A 27,921-nucleotide genomic window follows, 5' to 3' on the forward strand; every position below is an offset into this window, starting at 1 on the left:
TGCGTGACTGCGTGCGGCCTCCTGCTGAGTATAGTTGGCGCCGTGCGGCTTCCTGCTGTCTCTAGGGGGGGCGCCGTGCGGCCTCCCACTATGTATAGATGGCGCCGTGCGGCCTCCCGCTGTGTATAGATGGTACCGTGCGGCCCCCAGCTATGTATAGATGGCGCCGTGCGGCCCCCTGCTGTGTATAGATGGCGCCGTGCGGCCTCCTGCTGTGTATAGATGGCTACGTGCGGCCTCCTGCTGTGTATAGATGGCGCCGTGCGGCCTCCTGCTGTGTATAGATGGCGCCGTGCGGCCTCCCGCTGTGTATAGATGGCGCCGTGCGGCCTCCCGTTGTGTATAGATGGCTACGTGCGGCCTCCCGCTGTGTATAGATGGCTACATGCGGCCTCCCGCTGTGTATAGATGGCACCGTGCAGCCTCCCGCTGTGTATAGATGGCTACGTGTGCTCAATATTGAGTCATACAATTAATGTAAGGCTATGTGCCCACGATACAGAAATGTTCCGGATTTTTTTTGAGCGTTTCTGCATCTCCCTGGCAGAAAAAACGCATGCGGATTTTACATGCGGATTGTACATGCGGATTTTACATGCGGGTTGACAAGCGCTTTCCAAGCGATTTTAGCATCACTTGGAAAGTGCTTGACAACTTGGTTACACTATATAAATCCATGCAACCAGCATGGATTTATATAGTGTGACCGTAAAAGAATGGTAAAAAATAAAAAATATATACTTACCTTCTGATGGCCTGCCGACGTCAGCGGTCGCGTGACCGTCACATGACTAAATGACGTCACGGCAGGTCCTTTTCAGACCATCGCGAGCTGCCGGCAAGCCAGGACGCATCGGATAAAGACACCGGGGGCCATCAGAAGGCAAGTATAATATTTATTTTTTATTTTATTCTTTTTTTACAGGTTCTATTGTACCCGGGTCCGGAGGAGAGTCTCCTGTCCTCCACAGCCGGGTACGATCCGCACATTGAAACCCATGGAATGAGCATCTACAGATGCAGTGATGCGGATTCCATGCGTTCTAATACAAGTCAATGGCGGCGAAAACGCCGCGCTTCCGCAAAATAATTGGTAATGCTGCGGATTTTTCCGCAATGATAATCCGCAGCGGAAATTTCCGCAGCATGTGCACAGCACATGAGGATTATCATTGGGGAACATGGCAGACCTTCTACCAAGCGTTTTTTAAGTGTTTCTGCAGCGGAACTGCCGCTGCGGAAACGTTTAAAAAACGCATAGTGGGCACACAGCCTAAAAAAAATTATTATAATTAATATTGTGCCAAATTAATTTCACGTGAACTATCACATGATCTATCACAGGGGATCATGTGACATGTCACGTGATAAATCAGGTGTGTGTGTGCGGGGGGGGGGGCCCGCGCCTTCTAAACTGCCCGGGGCCCTTGCTACTCTTAATCCACCCCTGGGGCCAGGTGACTTCTTTGTTCCAACTCGGGCTCCCCAAAATGTATCCATGTCTCTCTGATAGTTAATGGAGCAGATCCATATCTCTCCAGTCAGGGCCATACCCTTGGGCTATAATCATATAGAATTCAAATCTGTTTCTCTTTGGGTAATGCTATGCAATCCATCTGCTCTCCTGAAGGATTTTTCTCATTCTCCTTGTAAAGTCTTTCTCACTCTTCTTGATTCTGCTTCAAGTCTGACTGCTACAAAAACACATGTCCCTTCTGCTTCTCTGGGCTCAGCCCCCTGAATGGCAGAACTGCTCTCACTCTCCTCCATCAAAGCTAAGTGTGCATCAGTGGAGGTATCTTTCTCAGGTGACCTTATCACCTGGGTCTACATGTGAGACTCCCTGTGGTGAAGGCTCCACTGGATCCTCTTTCAAAACTTACACAATGGGCCTAGACAATTTTTTGAACAATGGTTAGAGGCTCCTGAGATACTAATGAGATTAGTGGAATGCTGGACACTTTACAAGTTAAATTAGTGAACATAAACTGACGTGCAAGCAAAACATTAATAAAACACAGCCAGCAATCTCTAATAAAACACAATAGTGTATTTCTCTTGGATTAACAAATCTAATCATCTGGCTAATTAAGATTTTACGCTGTATCATCACACCTTCTTGCTGTTGGCTTGCTCCACCGGCCAGCAGTCAACTCCATGGCACCAACCCAAGGTTTCCTGTGTTAATCAAGATTCCTCTACAGAGATTAAAGGGTAAAGGCCAGAGCAACCCCTGGGATTTGGTTGACTGATTGAATAGCCCGTCTTTGGAAGCCCTACTACCAGCTGCCATGAAAAAGGCCCCTATTCAAAATGCTTCTGGGTACTAATTATTTGCTGGCAGGATATTATCATGTATTAAAAGAGGCATGGAATCGCTGGACAGGGACATAATACTACCACTTTAAAAAGCGCTAGCGTGACCTTATCTGGAATTTAGTTGAGTTCTCGGCAACAGTTCATAGAAAGAATGCCCTGGAGATAGAAAAAGTACAAATAAGGACTTTGTACAAAACTGATAAGAGGCATGGAGGAACTTAGTTATGAGGAAAGGTTAAAATAATTAAATTTATTTATTCTTGAGAATAGACATCTAAGGTGGTGCATGATTAACTTGTACGAGTACAGAAATGGCCCATACAAAAAGTATGTTCAAAAGCTGTTAATGAAAACCCCCTCAAAAGACAAGTGCATTTCCTTCAGCTTGAGAAACAAAGGTTCAATCTCTGGAGGTGACAAGGCATTTTTACCATGAGAACTATCAATCTGTGGAGCTGCCAACCTCAGGAGTAGGTCACAATGGGAACCGTTCATGGTTTCAAAAAGAGCTTAGAAACTTTTTTTTAGACGAAAATAACAAATACTTATGTACATGTGTAAAATGTTTGTTCTGAATGTTGATTGAGTCAACTGATACTCAGGACCAGCAAGGCAAAATTTCCTCTTTTAGGGCAGATTGGTTCATGCATTATGATTGTACCTATAGCTTCATTCCCTTTATCATAACCCATCCCTCGATTGAACTTGATGGACATGTGTCCTTTTACAACCATACTAACAGTGTAACTATGTATCTGGATTTTTGTGTAAAGGTACATATGAGGTCTGTATCATAACACCCGAGCTCTGACCCATTCTGTGAATGTTTAAATAAATTGATAACTGGGAGTTAGGGTATGTGCACACGATGCAGAAATGCTCAGGATTTTTTCCTGAGCGTTTCTGCATCTCTCTGGCAGGAAAAAACGCATGCGGATTGTACATGCGGTTTCCTGCCAGGGACATGCAGAAATAAAGCGGTCTTCACTTTCATTTCCGCATGCGGGTTGACAAGCGCTTCCCAAGCGATTTTAGCATCACTTGGAAAGTGCTTGTCAACTTCACACTATATAAATCCATGCAACCGGCATGGATTTATATAGTGTGTGAATGTCAAAAAATAAAAAATAAATATATACTTTACCCTCTGATGGCCCCCGGTGTCCGGCTTCGCTCGGTCCCGGCTGCCGGCAGTGAAGACTTTAGGACCTTCCGACGTCGGCGTCACGTGACCCGTCACATGACTCTGACGTCAGCGAAGGTCCTTCTTCATTCAACCGCGAAGTGCGGGGAATCAAGCAGGAGCGCTGCGCGGGCCGTCAGAAGGTGAGAATATATATATTTTTTATTTTATTCTTTTTTTTTTAATGGTACCTGGGTCTGGATGAGACTCTCCTCTCCTCCACACCCGGGTACCATCCGCACATTAGACCGCATGAAAAGCGCATCAACATATACAGTGATGCGGATTCCATGCGGTCTAATGCAAGTCAATGGCGGCAAAAGAGCAACGTTTCCGCAAAATTAATTGACATGCTGCGGATTTTTGACCGCAGCGTTTTACGCTGCGGAAAAATCCGCATCATGGGCACAGCACATGCGGATTTCAATTGGGGAACATTGCTGCCCTTCTACCATGCGTTTTTCATGCGTTTCCGCGGCGTTTACGCAACTGCAAAAACGCCGCGGAAACGCATGAAAAACGCATCGTGTGAACTCAGCCTTAGGCGTTTCCGCTGCGTTTTTGCAGTTGCGTAAACGCCGCGGAAACGCATGAAAAACGCATAAAATGTAATTCCAAAAATGCCAGGTTTTTGTCATGTAAAACAATCCAATCAAGAATAATTGCACAATTTTTTAATGTTTCACATAATCTGTATAATTCAATTTAAAAATGAACTGAAATCTTTTTGGGTCAAAACATAAAAATAAAGAACTAAAATAATATTATTATATAAATATGCACAACTTTAAACTAATACTTTGCTGAAGAACCATTTGAATTTGTAACAGCTCCCTCTTCAGGTCAACCCACAGATTTTCAATTGGATTTAGGTCTGGGTTCTGGTTGGGACATTCCAACACTTTGATTTTCTGGAAAAGACATTATTTTCTTAATTTGGAGATATACTTAGGGTCGTTGTCCTGCTAAGAGGTGAAATTCATCTTCATCTTCAGCTTTTTAACAGACGGCTGGAGGTTTTATTACAAAATTGACTAATATTTGGAAGTGTTCATAATTCCATGAAAGTAATAGGAAACCTTGCGGTAACCTGGAATTCAGCTCACCCATGGACCGAGGATCTCCTCTGCACCGACGGTCTTGTAGTATATCAAGGAACAATGAAGAGAAAAGGTACATCCTGCACTGGGTCCTCATAAAAAAATTCTTCTTTATTGCAAATCCATAAAAGCTCCAGACATAGAGTAATCGCATACGCGTTTCAGATGGTTACGTCCTTAGTCATTGCATACATGAATGCTGGATGTACCTTCCTTTTCTATTCATAATTCCCTCCACCTTAACTAAAGCCCCAGTTCCAACTGCCAAACAGCCCCAAACCATAATGCTGTCCCAACCATGCTTCACTGTAGGTATGTTGTTCCTTTCACGATGTGCAAAGTTGGCTTTGAGCCAAGCATGCCTTTTGGAATTATGGTCAAAAAGTTCAACCTTGGTCTCAACACATTTCCCACATGCTTTTAGCAGACTTGGTGTAGGTTTCAGCAAAACAATATAGACAGGCTTTGATGTTTTTCTTTGTAAGAAAAGGCTTCCGTCTTGCCACCCTACCCCACCAGCCAGATACATGAAGAATACTTGAGATTGTTACCACAAGCAGTACAACACAACCAGTACTTGCCAGAAATCCCTGCAGCTGCGTTCAGTTCTAGGTAATGTCACTCTTGTGCTAAATTTCAGACACTTCTTGATGACTGTCTTCACAGTGTTCCATGGTACAGAGGGGGAAATAAGTATTTGATCCCTTGCTGTTTTTGTAAGTTTGCCCACTGACAAAGACATGAACATTCTATAATTTTAAGGGAAGGTTAATTTTAACATTGAGAGACAGAATATCCCCCCAAAAAAAAATCGAGAAAATCACATTGTATAAATTAGATAATTTTTTTTGCATTTTGCAGTTTGAAATAAGTATTTGATCCCCTACAAACCATTATGAGTTCTGGTTCCACCAGACCAGTTAGACGCTCCTAATCAACTCGTTACCTGCATTAAAGACAGCTGTCCTACATAGTCACCTGTATAAAAGACTCCTGTCCACAGACTCAATTAATCAGTCAGACTCTAACCTCTACAACATGGGCAAGACCAAAGAGCTTTCTAAAGATGTCAGGGACAAGATCATAGACCTGCACAAAGCAGGAATGGGCTACAAATCCGTAAGTAAGACACTGGGTGAGAAGGAGACAACTGTTGGTGCAATAGTAAGAAAATGGAAGAAATACAAAATGACTGTCAATCGACATCGATCTGGGGCACCATGCAAAATCTCACCTCGTGGGGTATCCTTGATCATGATGAAGGTGAGAGATCAGTCTAAAACTACACGGGGGGAACTTGTTAATGATCTCAAAGCAGCTGTGACCACACTCACCAAGAAAACCATTGTTAACATATTACGCCTTTAAGGTTTAAAATCCTGATGTGCCCGCAAGGTCCCCCTGCTCAAGAAGGCACATGTGCAGGCCCATCTAAAGTTTGCCAATGAACACCTGGATGTTTCTGTCAGTTATTGGGAGAGGCTGCTGTGGTCAGATGAGACAAAAATTGAGCTCTTTGGCATTAACTCAACTCGCCATGTTTGCGGGAAGAAGAAGGATGAGTACAACCCTAAGAACATCGTCACAACTGTGAAGCATGGTGGGGGAAACATTATACTTTGGGGGTGCTTTTCTGCAAAGGGGACATGGCGACTGCACCGTACTGAAGGGAAGATGGGTGGGATCATGTATTGCGAGATTTTGGCCAACAACCTCCTTCCCTCAGTAAGAGCATTGAAGATGGGTCGTGGGTGGGTCTTTCAGGAAGACAATGACTCAAAACATACAGCCAAGGCAACAAAGGAGTGGCTCAAAAAGAAGCACATTAAGGTCATGGAGTGGCCTAGCCAATCACCAGACCTTAATCCCATAGAAAACTTATGGAGGGAGTTGAAGCTCCGAGTTGCCAAGCCACAGCCTCAAAATCTGAATGATTTAGAGATGATCTGCAAAGAGGAGTGGACCAAAATTCCTCCTGACATGTGCGCAACCCCACATCATCAACTTCAAAAAACCTCTGACTACTGTGTTTGCCAACAAAGGTTTTGCCACCAAGTATTAAGTGTTGTTTGCCAGAGGGATCAAATACTTATTTCTCACTGCAAAATGCAAATGAATTTATCAAATTTATACAATGTGATTTTCTTGATTTTTTGGGGATATTCTATCTCTCAATGTTAAAATTAACCTACTCTTAAAATTATAGACTGTTCCTGTCTTTGTCAGTGGGTAAACTTACAAAAACAGCAAGGGATCAAATAATTATTTTCTTCATTGTATATCTAATGCCTTGGAATTTTTTTGTAACCTTCTCCATGCTGATAACTTTCAACAAAGAGATCCCTTTGCTGTGTTATGAGCTGTTTACGGACCATGGCTTTTACTGTAAAATGCAACTAAGAAAATGTCAGGAAATCCTACTAGAACTGCTAAACTTTATATGGGGTTAATCAGAATGACTGTAATGGATGGCAGCTGTGCACTGACTAATATTTTATGTGATTTTAAATGTAATTGGCTAATTCAGAACATGGCCACATCCCCAATTATAAAACCATATAATTTTAGTTTTTTGTTATTTCTATTTTACCGCTGAAAATTATTTCTATTTGTGTTAATGGATTTGTACAGATTAGGGGTGACATTAAAGGTGGAAAAAGTCCTGAAATAATTCTACTTGGCATTTTTAACAAGTATTCGTAGACTTCTTATATCCACTGTATGTTGAGCTGAGCTGTGTCCTAACGCCTGTGGTCTGTTGACATGATACATGCTTTATTTTCTTTGCTATTTTTAATGATGTCATTACGGCTGGTTATATAGACCCATCTAGATGTCATATGTCACGGATGCCACATAGTGGCATAACTTGATGCTCATGGGTCCCAAATTTCCAACAGGGCTCCCAATTATTACAAGACTGTAATAGTATTGCTCTTTTTATATAGGCCAAAGGGACTTATTAGGCCTCTTAGACTGCAGGGCCCGGGTGCAATTGCAACCCCTGTACCTATTGTAGTTACGTCCATGGCCACACTCTGCTGTGGAATTTGTGGCAAAAATCCAAGACTGGATTTTGGCTTTGGATTTGCAGTTTAAACTTCTGTGACTTGCAGAAGTAGTGCTGTTGCTTCAAAAGCATCCAGCAACTAGAGTGATTAACACAGTCACAGGAGACAGCAACATTCAAACTAAAGTATCAGTTTGAGATGGTCTCAATAGACTTTCTACATCTCGAGACGTGCAAGGGTGGTTACAAATACATATTGGTAGTGATGGACCATTTTACTTGATTTGCCCAAGCATATGCCACCACCAATAAAGCTGGTCAAACAGTGGCAAAGAAGATCTTCAATAATTTTGCTTTGAGGCTTGGGTTCCCTACGAGGTTGCATCCAGCAACTAGGGGGGTTAACACAGTCACAGGAGACAGGGAGTGTTTTAGCAGAGCCTCAGGGGGATTGTGGGGAACTTGTTATTGTAGTCTGGCTGAAGCCGAAGAGAAAGGTGGTGTGTTATCTGTATCTGACAGAAGGCAACTGAACAAAATTCAGATCAGGAGAGAAACTAAACACGGGTCAGATAAACTTCCTCAACTAACAGTGCAGAGTATTATCAGGCAGGAAGATAAGGACTGGAAGGAATTGTGTGACAGGGATCATCTCCCTCATAAAACCCTCCCCCCTCCATCTCCATGCAGGATAAAGAATGCTGTGTACTATTGTGTCCGTGTGAAGGAAAAGCCTGTGGTTGTATATGCATAGAAGTGTGCTGCTAAGAGATCTAATCTATGCTGAGTTATGCTACTGAAGAGACTGTAATACTGTACCTTGTGAAGAAACTACTGTATTTTACTGGAGCCGGTTGCGCAAGAAACTCAGACTGTACTGTAATGAAGATTGTTGCTGTAATCTCCCTGAATTGCACTGGCCGTGCTTCAGATTAAATTCCACTGTAAAACCGTTGAGAAAGACTCTTGTCAGATGTGTCTGGTCAGCAACTGAATCTATCGTGTGCCTGAAAGAAGCTGGAGCCTATGGTCGCCCTGAGTAACGGTTCCCCCAGGATTCTAAAGAATTCATGAAACCGGTCTCACCCTATCTGAACCTAGCGGCGTGCGTGTAACATTGGTGGCCCCTACGGGGAATCCTGAGCGGGAATTAGCGTGTAGAGGGAGAAGAGGAAAAGTGTCTGGAAATGCACAGCAGCACAGCACCTGAATTTAACTCTGCTACACCAGTTAAAGGGGACCGTCCCTAAAGAAAACTCACTAGCAGCAATGGATGTGGAAATACAAATGGACAGAATTAGTGAGCTGCTTCTTCAGTTAACCTGTGAAGAATTGAGAACAGTAGCAGAACATATAAACATGTCAGAAGAAGAGATTTCTAAAGCACACAACAGCAGGCAACTGTTAGCTGCCATTAATGCAAAAATGGATGAGTCTGGGGGAGAAAGAAGCTGAAGACGTCATGGGGACTTTCCTCCAGGAGCTAACACAATTTCTAACCAGGTTGAAGTTGAAGGATGGAGGGGCGGCACCAATTACCAAAAGCTCGAATCTCCGTCCGCAGACAGAACTACAGGAATTGAAAGAACAATTCAAAGCCCTAATAACAGCCCTGCAGGAATCGACCAAAACCTCTGAATGGGTGACAGACTCAGACAGAACCTTTACCCTGCCTGGGTTAGATAAATCAGGAAGACAGTCCTCTCTAACACCACAAATCACCTTAAGGAAAGAATTCAAGATCTTGGGACAGATTGGAGAGTGTGACCAGAAAGAGAAACTGTCTTATATGAACTTGTTGCACCAGATCGATACAGGCTTACAGAAAGGCTACCAGCCAGATGAGATTGTTGCGGGGGTAGGGAAAACGATCAGCCCAGGACTGAACCTCTGTAGTATGCTAGAAATGAAGAGTCAATTGACCTTGCAACAGATGAAGATGATTTTAAAAGGGCACTATAAAGAAGAGAGATGAGTAAACAACAGTATCTGTTTTAGTTAAAGAATGGACGAAGCTCTACCTCAGTTAAGATGGTATCCTGTATCATAAATGAGGACAAAACTGGTAGTTGGCACTACCCAGAGTATTCCGTAGGTTGATCTTCAAAGAACTCCATGAAAACATGGGACACCTGGGAGTGGAAAGGACAACCAACTTGATCCATGAACGTTTCTTCTGGCCGTACATGCAGAGAGATATTGAGAGGTACATGACCAGGGAGTGTGGGTGTCTGAATGATAAACATCCCAACACATTAACCTCGGCACCTATGGGCAACATCTAAACTACGTATCCGTTTGAGATGGTCTCAATAACCCTTTCGCCGAGTATACTCGGCCGAGCACCGAGTATTTATAGCGTGCTCGGGCTTTAAGTTTTCGTCACTCCGTGAACATGATTAGCGACTGTTTGACAGATTTAATACATGTGAGGAATGCCTGTTTTTCCAGCATTCCTCACATGTATTAAATCTGTCAAACAGTTGCAAATCATGTTCACGGAGCGACAAAAACTTGAAGTCCGAGCATTCTATAAATGCTCAGTGCTGGGCCGAGTAGACTCAGCGAAAGGGTTAACAAAACATACTCGCTCATCACTACATGTGAGGAATGCTGGAAAAATAGGCATTCCTCACATGCATTAAATCTGACAAACAGTTGCAAATCATGATCAGGGAGCGATGAAAATTTAAAGCTTGAGCACGCTATAAATACTCGGTGCTCAGCCGAGTATACTCGGCGAAAGGGTTAACAAAACATACTCGCTCATCACTAGCCACCCCACCAATAAAGCTAGTCGAACAGTGGCAAAAAAGATATTCAGTGATTTTGCTTTGAGGTTCGGGTTCCCTACGAGGTTGCATCCAGCAACTAGAGGGGTTAACACAGTCACAGGAGACAGGGAGTGTTTTAGCTGAGCCCAAGGGGGATTGTGGGGAACTTGTTATTTTAGTCTGGCTGAAGCCGAAGAGAAGGGTGGTGTGTTATCTGTATCTGACTGAAGGCAACTGAACAGGATTCAGATCAGGAGAGAAACTAAACCCATGTCAGATAAACTCCCTGAACTAACAGTGCAGAATATTATCGGGCAGGAAGATAAGGACTGGAAGGAATTGTGTCACAGGGATCATCTCCCTCATCAAACCCTCCCCCCCCCATCTCCATGCAGGATAAAGAATGCTGTGTACTATTGTGTCCATGTGAAGGAAAAGCCTGAGGTTGTGTATGCATAGAAGTGTGCTGCTAAGAGATCTAATCTATGCTGAATTATGCTGCTGAAGAGACTGTAATACTGTGCCTTGTGAAGAAACTACTGTATTGTTACTGGAGCCGGTTGCTCAAGAAACTCAGACTGTACTGTAATGAAGATTGTTGCTGTAATATCCCATATCCCTGAATTGCACTGGCCATGCTTCAGATTCAATTCCACTGTTAAACTGTTAAAAAGACTTGTCTGATGTGTCTGGTGAGCAATTGAATCTATTGTGTGCCTGAGAGAAGCTGCAGCCTATGGTCGCCCTGAGTAACGGTTCCCCCAGGATTCCAAAAAATTCATGAAACCCATCTCACCCTATCTGAACCTAGAGGCGTGTGTGTAACACTTCTATTCACTAGGACTAATCAGCTGTTGCAATTCTTCTCTCAATCCACATGAAGACCTCTTTAATAAGGGACATATGACTTACTGAAGCAGGATGCAAACCCACCATGTTAGAATCTGCAGTCAACAATGGGAGACATTCTGTGGGTGGACACTGATTCTGGTGTAAGCTTATCCTTAGTCTTCACATCCCAATCTAGCCACAGATAATTGGACTGGACAGCGACTTCAGAAATGACTCAACAGAACGAATGATAACTACAACTCGACTGACTAATAATAAGCCAACATACAGCTCTGATATTGGTAAACATATATACAGTACAGACCAAAAGTTTGGACACACCTCATTTAAAGATTTTTATGTATTTTCATGACTTTTAAAATTGTACATTCACACTGAAGGCATCAAAACTATGAATTAACACATGTGGAATTATATACTTAACAAAAAAGTGTGAAACAACTGAAAATATGTCTTGTATCCTAGGTTCTTCAAAGTAGCCACCTTTTGCTTTGATGACTACTTTGCACACTCTTGGCATTCTCTTGATGAGCTTCAAGAGGTAGTCACCGGAAATGGTCTTCCAACAATCTTGAAGGAGTTCCCAGAGATGCTTAGCACTTGTTGGCCCTTTTTCCTTCACTCTGCGGTCCAGCTCACCCCAAACTATCTCGAATGGGTTCAGGTCTGGTGACTGTGGAGGCCAGGTCATCTGGCGTAGCACCCCATCACTCTCGTTCTTGGTCAAATAGCCCTTACACAGCCTGGAGGTGTGTTTGGGGTCATTGTCTTGTTGAAAAATAAATGATGGTCCAACTAAACGCAAACCAGATGGAATATCATGCCGCTGCAAGATGCTGTGGTAGCCATGCTGGTTCAGTATGCCTTCAATTTTGAATAAATCCCCAACAGTGTTACCAGAAAAGCACCCCCACACCATCACACCTCCTCCTCCATGCTTCACTGTGGGAACCAGGCATGTAGTGTCCATCCGTTCACCTTTTCTGCGTCGCACAAAGACACGGTGGTTGGAACCAAAGATCTCAAATTTGGACTCATCAGACCAAAGCACAGATTTCCACTGGTTTAATGTCCATTCCTTGTGTTCTTTAGCCCAAACAAATCTCTTCTGCTTGTTGCCTGTCCTTAGCAGTGGTTTCCTAGCAGCTATTTTACCATGAAGGCCTGCTGCACAAAGTTTCCTCTTAACAGTTGTTGAAGAGATGTGTCTGCTGCTAGAACTCTGTGTGGCATTGACCTGGTCTCTAATCTGAGCTGCTGTTAGCCTGCGATTTCTGAGGCTGGTGACTCGGATAAACTTATCCTCAGAAGCAGAGGTGACTCTTGGTCTTCCTTTCCTGGGGTGGTCCTCATGTGAGCCAGAGCTTGATGGTTATTGCAACTGCACTTGGGGACACATCAAAGTTTGCCCAATTTTTCGGACTGACTGACCTTCATTTCTTAAAGTAATGATGGCCACTTATTTTTCTTTACTTAGAATTTGTATTATGGCAAGAAAAAAGCAGCTAACAGTCTATTCAGTAGGACTATCAGCTGTGTATCCACCAGACTTCTGCACAACACAACTGATGGTCCCAACCCCATTTATAAGGCAAGAAATCCCACTTATTAAACCTGACACGGCACACCTGTGAAGTGAAAACCATTTCCGGTGACTACCTCTTGAAGCTCATCAAGAGAATGCCAAGAGTGTGCAAAGCAGTCATCAAAGCAAAAGGTGGCTACTTTGAAGAACCTAGACTATAAGACATATTTTCAGTTGTTTCACACTTTTTTGTTAAGTATATAATTACACATGTGTTAATTCATAGTTTTGATGCCTTCAGTGTGAATGTACAATTTTCATAGTCATGAAAATACAGAAAAATCTTTAAATGAGAAGGTGTGTCCAAACTTTTGGTCTGTACTGTATATATACTACAACAAACAAAACATTTAGTATTGGTGTAATCGAGAGACACGAAAAGTAAAAGTAAAGTTAACTTATCTTTTATTTATTTTTTTACATTATGACCCAACAATGATTATCAAGATATGTTAAACACACAATATATTCCCTAAAATGGTGCCATTAAATGTTTGTCTGCTACTTTTATATTAATGACTTTTCCCTAAGATAAGTGGATCGTTTCGCGCAACCAGAGTCTATGGTTAGAGTCTAGGTCAGTGCTTTCTGGCTGTGGACAAGAGCTGCATAAATTTCCTGAGCCTTCTGGTTCCCTGATGCGTTGTCTGATTCACCGGCCAGGCGTGATATTTTCGTATCGCCATGTGTGGTTCACAGGTAATGTTTCCCAGTTCAACTAATCATGAGCTGAGCCTGGAATACCAAGGGGTAAGGAAATTCAGACATCTACTGTCCACTTCCAGTGAGAATTGACCTGTACGGAGGACCGGGGTTGCACTAAGTTATCCGCCCATCAATAGTCATCAATATAGGATTGATGGGATTCCAACACCCGACACCCCCACCGATCAGCTGATATTACCTCCAACTGCAGATGGCTTTAAACAGTGTACAGAGTTAAACACCAAGCTCCATACAATCGGCACTGCCAAATGCTGCAAATCAGCTACTACTGAAGGGAATAGGAGCTGAGATAAATTACCTGGCAGCAACCACTGAACAGTGACTGATCTTATATTAGTGACTTATGCAAAGGATAGGTTATCAATAGTGATGAGCGAGCGTGCTCATTTAACCCTCTCGCCGAGCTCGGGTGCTTTCCAAGTATCTTCGGCGTGTTCGTATATTAAGTTTGAGTCCCTGCGTCTGCATGATTTATGGCTGTTAGTCAGCCTCAACACATGCAGAGATTGCCTGTTTGTTAGGGAATCCTCACATGTGTTGAGGCTGACTAACAGTCATAAATCATGCAGATGCAGGGAACTTAATATATGAGCACGCCGAAGATACTCAGAAAGCACCTGAGCATGCTTGGCGAAAGGGTTAAACGAGCACGCTCGCTCATCACTAGTTATCAGTATACTGTAAAAGTAGTGGCAACACCTTTAAAGATATAAGCTATCATGTACAAACAAGTCTCTATATGGCAATATTAATGGAAAATGTAAAAAGTTAAGGCTTTTTATATGTGAAAATAAAAGAAAAAAAATCAAGATATTAAAGAGAATTACCACCATTGTATCATAACTCTTGCATAGAGATAGCCTAAATAACATTTGGTTTGTCCGTAGCCTCCACTAGGGGGAGCATATTGTATACTGTTTAGTCCTATAATAATACCGTATATCGTAAACTCCTCCATAGAAATCTAAACCTCACTGAGCGCTCGGCAGGAGTAAAGCAGAACATTTCCAGTCTTCAGGTTTGTGCCTACGTGTTACATTTCCATCGTTAAAAATGGATCTGTAAGAATATATTAGTGGCTGCCGCTGCAGGGGTGCATAATAATTATAGAGGAGTGCGAATATATTTTGTTATATTTAAGAGTCTTTTGATTTTATAATAGGTAATGAATCTTTGAGAAGATGATCGTAATGATGTAGTGCATTTATAAAGTGCCTTATTAAGGAATTCAGACAGTCTGCAAGATGATACATTGATTACATTACATTCCTCCAAACTATAATTTTGATGGTGACTGAAGGAGAACCTAAATGGTCTGTCTGTAATCTGCTAAGAGCATCGATGTGATCACATCTAACAAAAATTTGCTCTGTATGGAATGGAATTTGGGGACATAAAGGTTCAGATGTAACATCCGCCAACACTTGATGACTTCCACGCTACATTAACATTCTATTACTTCCACTCTTTACTCTATTTACTTATCATGGCCCTTCCCATTAATGAGTTGTTACATCTGTAATTAAAGGGTATTTCGGCTCTGCTGAATTCCTCATCGGGAGGTAAGCAGAGACGATTACGTCACGTCTACTGATACCTGCTTCCTTACATTTTTTTTCTGCATTTTAAGTTCACTAATTTGCAAATGTTTTTACATAATTTATTGTTTTTCAGGATTGAAGAAAGAGATCCAAAAAGATCAAGAAGGTATAAAGCCAGCGATTTCATCACCGAAAAAGCAAGTGACCAAGGTGCACTCACCAGGTAAAGTACAGGCAGAAAAAATCATATCAGTGCCCAAAGCAGGAATTACAGAGTGTGCATACCTCCCCTTAGCAATCCTTAGCTCCGCAAGCTGTATAGTGAACATAGTTATTAAAGGGGGTATTCTCAAGTTTGGAAGTTATCTCCTATTCATGGAATCCCAGCAGCTGGATAGCCAGAAATTAGAAAGATGTCCCTTATCTTATGGATAGGGGATACCTTCCAAACTTGAGAATACCCCATTAATAGATATAGATACTTACAGATACCATTTTTTTTACTTATATGCATGTAGTTTGGGCTAAAAAAAATTTACAATGGAGTTAAATTTTTTTTTTTCACCATTTTCCTTCTACAGCCTCCGTGTTGCCATTTCTACTGCTGGCTGAGATATAAACTAAGAATCCTTTAAATAGATGTTCTGATTTCTCTGTCTTTTACTGAACCTCTCTCTACTGATTTATGACTGCATGAAAGATCAGCTCAACTTTAATGTGGTCTGTGGTCATAAATCAGCTGAGAGGGATGTGTCACTTGCTTAGTTGCTTGCTGTAGTTTCAATACAATCAGTGTTTTATAAGCAGGAGATTACCATTGCAGGACTTGGTGTTTTGTGCCTGGCAATCCAGATATTCTGTATAACTCTGCCCCCACCACTGGTTGGCAGTTTGATGACAATACACAGTGTGCACAGGATGCTGACAATCAGGGATGTGGGCGGTGTTATGCACAGCTTAGCATTTCAGCACTGCTACATCTGCAAGCAGAGAAAACAGGGATTCTATCAAAACTGCAGCAAGCAGCCCAGTAAGTGACACATCTGCCCCGACATCAGATTCCAGAGTAAAAATCTCCCGATAGATAACCCCTTCATGACCGGGCTATTTTCCGTTTTTCCGCTGCATGCTGAAGGCAGTACTTTACTCTGCCCTAGTAAGGGCAGAGAAGTACACCTGCGTAGGAGCGCGATGCCAGGAAAAACTGTGTGGATGACATAGCACGCGCCATCCACATGAAGCACAGAAGGAGGACGGCATGGAAAGAAGAAGGAAGGCGCTGGATGAAGACCAGTGGCGCCCATCAGATCCGACCGCCCCACAGGTGAGTATAATAAAAGATGTTTTTCTTTTGTTGCAGGCTGGATCGGGGGCTTATATACAACATGTTAGAATGCTAAATATCAGTGCTGAAAGGTGGAGCCATATCCCATATGGGACAAACCTGGTGACAAGTTCCCTTTTAAATCAGCCATCATCTGGCAAAGATGCGAGCTCAGCGTGCGAGCCCGCATCAAAGTCAGGGAGCCAGTACGTCATGTTGTTAAATGGCTAAAAGCCAAATGGGGCAAATTTTTTTTAATGATATCCAATTGTGAAAATATTTTTAGCCCAAAATACATGCATATACGTAAAATAAAAATGATAATTTAATCCATTATCCATCTTTCTTATATCTTATACATCTTCCACCAAAAATCTCCTATAAAAATGCCCAATTTTACCTTAGCACCTACAACAATATCAGCAGCTCAGACGCAGCTTCAAATTGCACCCACCTACCCTCTATCCCGATCACGGGCGAAAGGCTTCGATGTGCCACTGAACAGATTTATATCTACAGTATTTAACACTATATACTGTCCGTCACAAAAAAAACAATGTGGAAATTAAAACATTTTAAGCCTATAGGGGACGCCTAGCTTAGAAAATCCATTTTCAAATACCTCAAGAGGGAAATTTAAGTTGATAGAGGGGGATTCCTCGTTCAGGCCTCTCCTGTGTTAGTTGCTCTACATAACACCTCTTTATCTGAAATACTCAGGCATTAAAGGGGTTGTCCCGTCTAAAAACGACAGATCTGCAGTCCCTCTATGCTGACTTGTGAATCCATACAGAGCGTACACTGCACACTATGAGGATTCTCCAGTGTCAGCGTCGGGAGCAGTGGTCATGTGACCACAAGTATTGAATATGCATACTCCCGGACACAATCCGACTAGACTGTTTCCAGAGCGCTCAATCAAAGTGTATTGTGCGAGGTCAGATTCTGGCCAGGAGTATGCATCTCTCATACTTACAGTCATGTGACCACTGTTCCCAACACTGACACCGGAGAATCCTCATAGCGCGCAGTGCGTGGGCTGTGAGGATTCACGAGTCTACAGTCACATAGAGTAACTGCAGACCTGTCGTTTTAGACTGGACAACCTCTTTAAAATGGACAGACCATTGATTTCAGTAGGAAGCATATAATATAATATATAGCATATTTTCCTATAGGGAAATTGAAGATTTATTTTCCCACAGTTTACTGCTGAATAAGAAATGTTTAAATTATAAAACAAAACTATATTAAATTGTAAAAAAAAAAAAAATAAATAACATTTGACTTATATTTTCTTCTTTGGATATTTCTTGCAATTAATTTTTGTAAAATTTTGTAGGTCTAGGTATAAATCTCTCTTATGTCCTTGAAAAGCTTTTCTTCGTTTCTGCAGTAAAAGTGTGATCACTTGAGCCTGACAAGTAGAATAAAGCAGCTGTGGGGACCTGAGCTTTATCTGTACTGAAGTTTTCAAATAAAAAATTTACATGGACAATTTAAGTATGACACTTAGCATAATGAGTGCTACCAAAACAAACAGAGCCATGACCATCTGCGCCACTGGCGGGCTCCTCAGCGAGGCAGATGTTTAATCGTACCTGAAGTTACACTGTACAGTGCCATAGCACCAAAGTCCCAGCATCTAATTCTCTAAAGCTAAGTGCTAAATATTCAAACTTTATGTATCTTGAAGTTTATTCTGACTATTCGGTTCCTCCTGACCCTTTATATCCTTACATTTTTTTTGTTCTAATTTCCTTACACAATATGTCCTTAAAGGGGTTGTCTCATGGCAGACCTTTATGGCATATCCACAGAGTTTGGACTCATCACACTCTCTATAGTCACTGTGACCGAGGATCAGAATGTGGGACCATGGGCAGCCTTGGACTGGACCACAGGAGAACAAGAGAATCCTCCGGTGGGCCACCACCCTCTTATATGAGCAGTACTTGGTACAATATACTTGAATCACTATGTACAGACAAAGGCAGCATCTTATTCATTCAACAATCTACCGCCCCTTGCCCCATTACACTTTTACCATTAAAAGGAATGTGTCACCTCCAAAAAACTATTTTTACATGCCGATGTAGTGGTAAATTGCAGGTAAAATAGCGTTTAGATCATGTCTGGCAGCTTTACTAGAAGAGTGTCTACAGGGAGAAAATTAAGTTTTATTCTCCCTGGAGCCCCTCGCTTCCAATCATTGGGCTGGCCCGCCGAGCAGCTGCCGGGAGGATACAACTTCATTTTTTCCCTGTAGACACTCTTCTAGTAAAGCAGCCAGACATGATCTAAATGCGATTACCTGCAATTTACCACTACATCTGCATGTAAAAATTGTTTTTTAGGGGTGACACATTCCTTTTAATGGTAACAGTGTAATGGGGCTCGGGGCGGTAGCTGTGGGCAAGTGACTCATTTTCCACACCCCGGCCCGCTACAGTAAAATGGGGTCTTTGGGTGTGTGTGATGTTAATGTTGTAGACACCTTCAGGTTTAGCCCTGCCACAGCCTGAGTGGTGCCAAACTTCTTTATCCCCATTATGAGGAAACCAGACAGTTGGTTAAAAACTAAATCCATTTTACTAACCAACCGGTATACAAAGGATAGCAGGGAATACACTTGCTGTTCACTTCTGCACCAGACAGAGGCACATGCTTAATGGTTACTGGCGGCAGCACATTAATTGTGATGTACATTGCTGAAAGTTCACAATTTAAGAGGAGGACCTCCATAATACTAGTGTAGCACCACTTGGGTCGATGTGTTTCGCTGTGGTACTGCACTCAGACTAATCTTTCCCTGGGAACAGACAGAGATGAGAATCTCCCAATGTCTTCTTCCTATTCATGCCCAACCGTCTTACTGACCGCAGCTCTCAGGTCTGTCCAGCACTAGGACCATTCCCACTAAATCTTCTAAAGACGTTCCTGTAGTCTCTCACTGTAGGTCCCCTGATTTACTTGTGTAAGGGAGGCCGCTGCTACCACTGAAGTGCTGTTGATGAGTCTTGCTTCCTTTGCCACTGGTTCCCACACACACCCAAAGATGATCTTCTTTCCTGAGGGTGTTCTGATCTCTCTCTCCAACCTTAACAGACTTCCTTTTCCTGTAACCTACCCACAGATCCCCAATTTTCCTCCCCACTATGGGACTGTCCTGCAGTTAACCCTATAATATCCAACTAACAGGTGTTATGTTCTGCAACTAAGAACTAAGGAATAAGAGGGAAGAGCTGTCCCTGCACTGAGACTCTGCTTAAACCCTTTGCTGGGGTGGGTGCCCTATTCCTTGTGAACAGCCCCACCGACGATCCTGCACTGAACTCAAATGAAGACCTGAAGGAAGGGGAAAGGGTGTCCCTAAAAGATCTAAGGCCTGGGAGCAAAAACAGGAGACCTCCTAGCAGAAAAGTTAGTTGCAGAAACGAAGATAAAAGAAAACAAAACTGGTGTAACCAGAAGTCCCAGGATATCAATTGTCCTAAGCACAAAGAACTAACAAGGCAACTTAGCCAGAGCGCAAGCGTAACAACACTGATGTCCAGTGGGGAATGGGAGACAGGTGCTGAGTAATAAAGAGTGAAGAGATCACGTGACCAAGATACCCAGCACCAGAGGAAAAGACTAGAAGCCAGCAAACCACAAAAAGATGGCCGATGGTAAAACAACATAGATTCTAACAACAGGAACTGCAGCCTAACAGGAGAATAACACACAGAATACTGTAACATACAGTGCCATGTAATACATCTTCATACAATAAAATGACAGGAGTTGGCAGAGGAGTGGAACGCCATCCTCACAAAAGCACAGCATAGTCTATTAATGTTTCATGAGTGGGAGTTCAATCTTTTTGACCCCTTATGATGAACACAAGGTAGTGGCACAGAGGGGTCAGGCACAATATATGTACTAATGCATTGGTCTCAAAGAATTCCAGTAAGCGGATTCAGAACTTGGGTTAGTCTAAATAAAAGGTGGACAAGTAAAGCTTCGCTACCTTGTAGTTCCCATAGCTGCCCTCTTATATCATTAATATGTTTCCAATGGTACGATGAGAAATTCTAATTTATTTTATACAAGTTTTGTGCTAAAATTAACTAAAAAACTATGTTTCTGCTACTGTGTATTCTATGCTGTTCGGTGTGAAGATATTTTATAACACAGAGGCTGAGGCTAGTGATTGCAGTCTCCGAATTCAGCACCACAGGCTTGGACAGCGCTTTATAATCTTCCTTCTGGGTGCTGCAGTCTATAGGAGCTTGTTGACAGCGGCGATACTGACCGGCCTATTTCATTTTCTGCAGGTCTGACTATGTGATATTCAGTTGAGTTTTCATGGTATCAAACTAGACACTGCGCAGTAGCTCTTTCGACAGTGTTAATTAACATTTTAACCTGTTCAAGTGGCGCACAAGTAATAACTTGTATAAGTCTGCTCCTCCGGTGCCGACAGCGGATGCTTTGGGCACTGTGGTCACTTGATACCTCCTCCATCACTGCACCATAATAGTTTACAAGTTCCTCCATCCCACAGTGCTTGTTACAGATCTGTTGGAAGAAGAACAACTTGTGAAGACAACTACTAAGTAAATCAAGTGGAAAAATGGCAAGGATTTTTGCAAAAGGGCTAACTCCTTAAAAACAAAGCACCATCTTCCTTCTCAATTGATTACATGATCAGTCAGAGAGGATTATCAGGACCCACAGAGACTGCCAGAACTGACAGGATGATCTCTTGACATTTGGTTGCTCACCTTCCCAATAGTCAACTTATAGGTATATGACCCCAAGGCTATAGGGTCTAGGAGAGGGGAAAAGACAGAAAACACGGGCACAGATCTGAGTGCAGATTATTAAAGTTCAGCTATTTTTCAGAAGCTAATTTGCTCACCTTTGATGTAGCTTGTGGCATAGCGTATCGACCTCTTAGGTCTGACTGAGATGCCTTGACTCCTTGATGTGCAGCTATAGTCTGGATACAATGAATCTCTCAGCCAGGAGACCGTGGAATGAAGGTCAGGAGAAAATGAATGGATTCATCCAGTCTATTCAGCGCTCCCAGGAGACAGGCACCAGGTAGAGGTATTAAAAGTCTTCAGAAATTTACCTAGATAAAAATCATCAAAAAAACGATACATGGAACAATGCGTTTCGGCTATATATTTGTACAAAATAGCCTTCCTCAGGTAAGATATTGCTTTACAGTCTACTAGAGTTATATAGTCTATATAGGTTCACTTGAATAAGTTAATTATGTTAAATGGTCAAGACCTGGTGGTTCTTCATTAGCTTAATTGCTGTTTGGTGGTTTTCAGTATGCAGCTTTAGCTTATCCTTGTTTCTTTTGTTGTTACAGGTATATTTGCAATACATGATAAAATATATGGTGAAAAACACACACACATAAAAAACATTACAAACATTGATTTGCGTGTATACAGCATGAGTGGATGCATAAAAAAAAGTGTAAATCTATAGCATTATCCACACATACAGCATATATTCAATGATCATATTAGGACTATTATATTATACTTCTTTTACTAGAAAAACTTTTCTAGAAAAAACACACAAAAAAAAATTAAATTAAATAATAAAAAATAAATAAATAAAAAGAATAATCATTTACATTAATTTAATCATATTGTGAGTTCTATATCTTTAATTTCTGTGGGAACTTTTTAAATATGTTAGTTTCTTCAATTGGGATTGAACTCGTGTAGTCCACACTCAGGGGTCTATCATGTTTCTCTCATTGGTATTTATCTCTATGCTGTGGATGTCCTCATGACGCTGGCTTCACTAGTCAGGGGTTTATGGGCAAACGCACACCGACATAATGCAAAAATTGGGCTACTAACACATAGCCTATCGAGACATCTCTTAATAAATCATAATAAGAGCTTTGAGATAAGCTTGACTCCTGTCGAAGAAATTCCGCAGAATATATCAAACAGAATCCATCTACTGAACAAGAAAGAGGCTTTCTGGATGTACAGATTGCGCTTTCTACATCCTGACGGCCTCAATGATAGACTGGAAAACATATAGAACATCGAATTAGATCAGGACAGCGTTGCTGATCAATAGAAATATATAGAAAGAATAGAGTGTATGGTAACCCAAGCTAGATATTTTTTATGATATATTCTTAGGTTTGCCCATAAACCTCTGACTAGTGAAGCCAGCGTCATGAGTACATCCACAGCATAGAGATAAATACCAATGAGAGAAACATGATAGACCCCTGAGTGTGGACTACCTGATAGACCCCTGAGTGTGGACTACATGAGTTCAATCCCAATTGAAGAAACTAACATATTTACAAAGTTTCCACAGTAATTAAAGATACAGAACTTACAATATCATTAATGTAAATGATTATTCTTTTTATTTTTTTATTATTTAATTTTATTTTTTTATTTTTTTTGTGTGTTTTTTTTTTTTTCTCTCATAAGAAAAGTTTTTCTAGTAAAAGAAGTATAATATAATAGTCCTAATATGATCATTGAATATATGCTGTATGTGTGGATAATGCTATAGATTTACACTTTTTTTTTTATGCATCCACTCATGCTGTATACACGCAAATCAATGTTTGTAATGTTTTTTATGTGTGTGTGTTTTTCACCATATATTTTATCATGTATTGCAAATATACCTGTAACAACAAAAGAAAGAAGGATAAGCTAAAGCTGCATACTGAAAACCACCAAGCAGCAATTAAGCTAATGAAGAACCACCAGGTCTTGACCATTTAACATAATTAACTTATTCAAGTGAACCTATATAGACTATATAACTCTAGCAGACTGTAAAGCAATACCTTACCTGAGGAAGGCTATTTTGTACAAATATATAGCCGAAACGCGTTGTTCCATGTATCGTTTTTTTGATGATTTTTATCTAAGTAAATTTTAATACCTCTGCCCGGTGCCTGTCTCCTGGGAGCGCTGAATAGACTGGATGAATCCTTTCATTTTCTCCTGACCAATAGTCAACTTAAAAAGACATAATTGTACGTTTAGTAACCATGTCCTTCTAGCATGAATCGCAGAAGCTGTTTTTTAAGGCTGTGTTCACATGTGGTGGAAGAGGTGTGTCCAAAACTGTGGCTACATAGAGATCGGCGTGGTTTTAAGACTGGCTGCAGTTAAAAGCTTCTTAGCAGCAGTAGTTTAATGCTCGGTCCTATTTCCTAGTTCCAATTTTGATATAATGATTTCTGGCTTTCTTATTAAAGGGAATCTGTCAGTAGGATTACCCCTTTTAAGCCGTCTATATGGGCATGGAGGTCATAGGAAGATGAACAAAATGATACCTTGACATCTGCGATCCGATGTCGTATTCCCAAGAAATCCATGTTTTTCTTAATATGTAAATGAGCTGATAAGATCTATGGGCCGGACATAGATCTCCTGGAGAATCTTCCTTCAGAGTTTATTGTAAATGACAGGGGGCGTTACCAGTGTGAGACATGTAATGACTGACAGTCTGCTCTCCTGATCACATGCCTCACATTCTGGAGGCAAATTTTCTGTGAGATCTATGTCCGGCCCATAGATCTTAACAGCTCATTTACAGATTTAAAAAAAAAAAATTTGGATTTCTCAGGAATAAAACATAAGATTGCAGATATCAAGGTATCATTTTATTCAGCTTCCCATGCCCATATAGATGGCTTAGGAGGGTTGATCCTACTGACAGATCGTCTTTAAGGTACATAAAATTGATATTTAAGAATTATTTTGTTTCCTATTTTACATTTCAGGTCACCCCAAACTGAAACCAACAATTGCAAAGAATGGCTATGCCGCCAAGACAGAAGTACAGACCCGAGACCAAGATCGTCAGACTGTTCAGAGGTTAAAAGAGAAGTGTGAGGAGCAAGCTAAGGAACTCTTATTTGTCCGGAAAGAATTTAAAAAAACAAGCTGTGGATTTTTAGTGTTTGCCGTGACCACTCAGTATTTCTTTAGCAAGGTAAGAAGCTATCAGACAAGATAAATATAGGTAAAAGAAAAATTAATCAAGATGTGCATATGTAGCAAACAATAAAACAAGTATGGCGCACCACAGCAATATCATAGCACAGCAATCCCGCCGCCTTATGGCTTAGTATAATGGCGGGCTCAAACTTCTACACATACGTGTGAAAGCAGCAGCACTGGACAGTACAGGAGCTACTACAGGGTGAAAGCCCCTAAGACCTGGTCCTTCATTACAATGGGTCTCTTGATCAATGACGATCATATGGGGCAACCTCACCTAGGGCAATGGCTTTTTACCAGACAGGAGAGTGCAGTATTTTGTCTTTGGGTGACACATGGTTGCAGCAGGTGCGATTATGCCTGCACTGTTAATTATCTACCAATATAGTACTTTTCTATGGAAAACACTGTTCTAAAAATAAATGGGAAGTTCTCATAAAATATTGCACTTTTGCATCTATGCTGGCAAATGTGCAATCTATTTAAAGGTAAAGGTATTTCCTTTTAGTTTGATTGATTATAGAAGCATGAAAAAGTCTTCATACCCCTTGAACTTTTCTATATTATTTCATGTTACACCCACAAACTTAAATGTATTTTATTAAGACGTTATGTGATATAGCATCACAATTATTTGTGAAGTGTAAAGGAAGTAATACATGGTTTTCTAATTAGTTTAAAAGTATAAATCTGAAAATAATGACGTACAGTACATTTGTATTCAGCCCCCTTGATTGAATACTTTGTAGGACCACCATTCACCGTTATTCCTGCTGTAAGTCTTTTGGGCTCTGTCCCTACTATATGTCTCTTTGCACATCTAGAAGCTGACATTTTTGCCCATTCTTCTCTGCAAACTATCACTAGCTCAGTGAGTCTTGCCAAAGATTCTCAATGGGATTTCGGTCTGGATTGTGATTGGGCCATTTACACACATGAATGTGCTTTGATCTAAACCATCCATTGTAGGTCCGGCAGTATGTTTAGGGTCGTTGCCCTGCTGGAAAGTGAACCTACATCCCATTCTCAAGCCTTAAAGAAAAGTGTGTGTAACAGACTAGGTGGTGGAACCACTGTGCCAATACCCGAGTAGAGCCTGGAGGGCTTGACTAAGCGCCACACCAAGGCTGACCCCGGATCCACGGCAACTAACTGTGCCGCGGTCTGAGGATAGCCCGGGGAGGCAAGACCAGGTGCTACACCAGGACTGACCTCGGGTACAGGGCAGCTGACCCTCAAGGGACTGGAAGCTGGAATAGCCCGGTAGGAGAGTACAGCTGATACAGACAGGCATGGCAGGAACAGAGGAACCACAGATGCAGATGGGTCCAGCTGATACACAGACTGGCAAGACTGGTGCAGGCAGATCCGGCTGATATACAGACTGGCACAGCAAGTGCCGACGGGTCCGCCGCCTGATATGCAGATTGGCACAGCAGGTGCAGGCGGGTCCGGCAGATATACTGATGGGCACCGCGGGTGCGGACCATCAAATATACAAGCAGGCGGGCACCGCAGGTGCGGACCGTCAAATATACAAGCAGGCAGGTTGTAGCGGGCACAGCTGATATACAGGCAGGCAGGTGAGCTGGAAGATATAACTAGTACACAGGCAGGCACAGCAGGCGTGGATATACAGGATAGATATACTGAGATACAAGCACTGGGGATCTGAGAACTAGCAAGCGTGTTTGGGAACAGACTAACAACATTGCACAGGCACCGTTATGCAAGTGGAGGTGCCTTAAATAGTGTCTCCCAGCTAATGGCTGGGGACACTTTAGGATGGCACGTGCTCGGCCCCTTCAAGGAGGAGTGCGTGCCCTAAGCACAGTGCTTAGGTATCTGTGCGCCGTGCGCATACCCCTGACAACGGCAGACTAGGAAGGAGAGGGAGGATTGGGACAGGAGCCGCGGTGGTGAGTTAGTCCCCGTCCCTGCCAGGGGAGGGAGGCAGCGTGCAGGGACGCTGGTGCTACTGTGTGTTTTCAATTGCTGTAGCTATTTATATTACATTTTTTAAATCTTCCCTGAAGGCCACCATATTAAAGGTGCACTTTCTTTCTTTATAGACAGGACAGACAGAGAAACAAGATACAATAATATTTCCTGTTTTCTGTATCATGACTGCTCTATTTGCCGATGTATATACCGTATACAGTGTCGGACTGTGGTGCCAAGAGCCCACCAGTAACCAACTCCAGGTCCCCACTTTTCAGCTTCATGCAAATGTGACATTATCCTCAATCGCACATGTATATAACAATGAACTGGGTAGATTAGTAAATGAATAAGATGCAGCCTTTGTCTGTACATAGTGATTCAAGTATATTGTGCCAAGCACTGCTCATATAACAGGGTGGTGGCCCACCGGAGGATTCTCCTGCTCTCCTGTGGGCCAGTCCAAGCCTGAATCTATAGATATACAGTACAGACCAAAAGTTTGGACACACCTTCTCATTTAAAGATTTTTCTGTATTTTCATGACTATGAAAATTGTACATTCACAGTGAAGGTATCAAAACTATGAATTAACACATGTGGAATTATATACTTAACAAAAAAGTGTGAAACAACTGAAAATATGTCTTATATTCTAGGTTCTTCAAAGTAGCCACCTTTTGCTTTGATAACTGCTTTGCACACTCTTGGCATTCTCTTGATGAGCTTCAAGAGGTAGTCACCGGAAATGGTTTTCACTTCACAGGTGTGCCCTGTCTGGTTTAATAAGTGGGATTTCTTGCCTTATAAATAGGGTTGGGACCATCAGTTGTGTTGTGCAGAAGTCTGGTGGATACACAGCTGATAGTCCTACTGAATAGACTGTTAGAATTTGTATTATGGCAAGAAAAAAGCAGCTAAGTAAAGAAAAACGAGTGGCCATCATTACTTTAAGAAATTAAGGTCAGTCAGTCCGAAAAATTGGGAAAACTTTGAAAGTGTCCCCAAGTGGAGTTGCAAAAACCATCAAGTGCTACAAAGAAACTGGCTCACATGAGGACCACCCCAGAAAAGGAAGACCAAGAGTCACCTCTGCTTCTGAGGATAAGTTTATCCGAGTCACCAGCCTCAGAAATCGCAGGTTAACAGCAGCTCAGATTAGAGACCAGGTCAATGCCACACAGAGTTCTAGCAGAAGACATATCTCTTCAACAACTGTTAAGAGGAGACTTTGTGCAGCCGGCCTTCATGGTAAAATAGCTGCTAGGAAACCACTGCTAAGGACAGGCAAGAAGCAGAAGAGACTTGTTTGGGCTAAAGAACACAAGGAATGGACATTAGACCAGTGGAAATCTGTCCTTTGGTCTGATGAGTCTAAATTTGAGATCTTTGGTTCTAACCACCGTGTCTTTGTGCGACGCAGAAAAGGTGAACGGATGGACTCTACATGCCTGGTTCCCACCGTGAAGCATGGAGGAGGAGGTGTGATGGTGTGGGGGTGCTTTGCTGGTGACACTGTTGGCGATTTATTCAAAATTGAAGGCAAACTGAACCAGCATG

General features: G+C 42.0%; 1 protein-coding gene across 2 annotated transcripts in view; it reads left to right on the forward strand.

Annotated features, from left to right (window-relative positions):
- MTUS2 (microtubule associated scaffold protein 2) overlaps positions 1-27,921 on the forward strand; it is an 833,540-nt gene that overhangs the window by 659,261 nt on the left and 146,358 nt on the right. For both annotated transcript variants that reach the window (XM_073662484.1, XM_073662485.1), the window contains exons 6-7: positions 15,224-15,313; positions 24,201-24,412. In XM_073662484.1, the coding sequence (XP_073518585.1) occupies positions 15,224-15,313; positions 24,201-24,412 (302 nt within the window). The remainder of the gene's footprint in view (positions 1-15,223; positions 15,314-24,200; positions 24,413-27,921) is intronic.

The sequence above is a fragment of the Phyllobates terribilis genome, unplaced genomic scaffold (assembly GCF_046119375.1).
Source record: "Phyllobates terribilis strain yellow unplaced genomic scaffold, ASM4611937v1 Scaffold_2__4_contigs__length_985480577, whole genome shotgun sequence".
NCBI lineage: Eukaryota > Metazoa > Chordata > Amphibia > Anura > Dendrobatidae > Phyllobates > Phyllobates terribilis.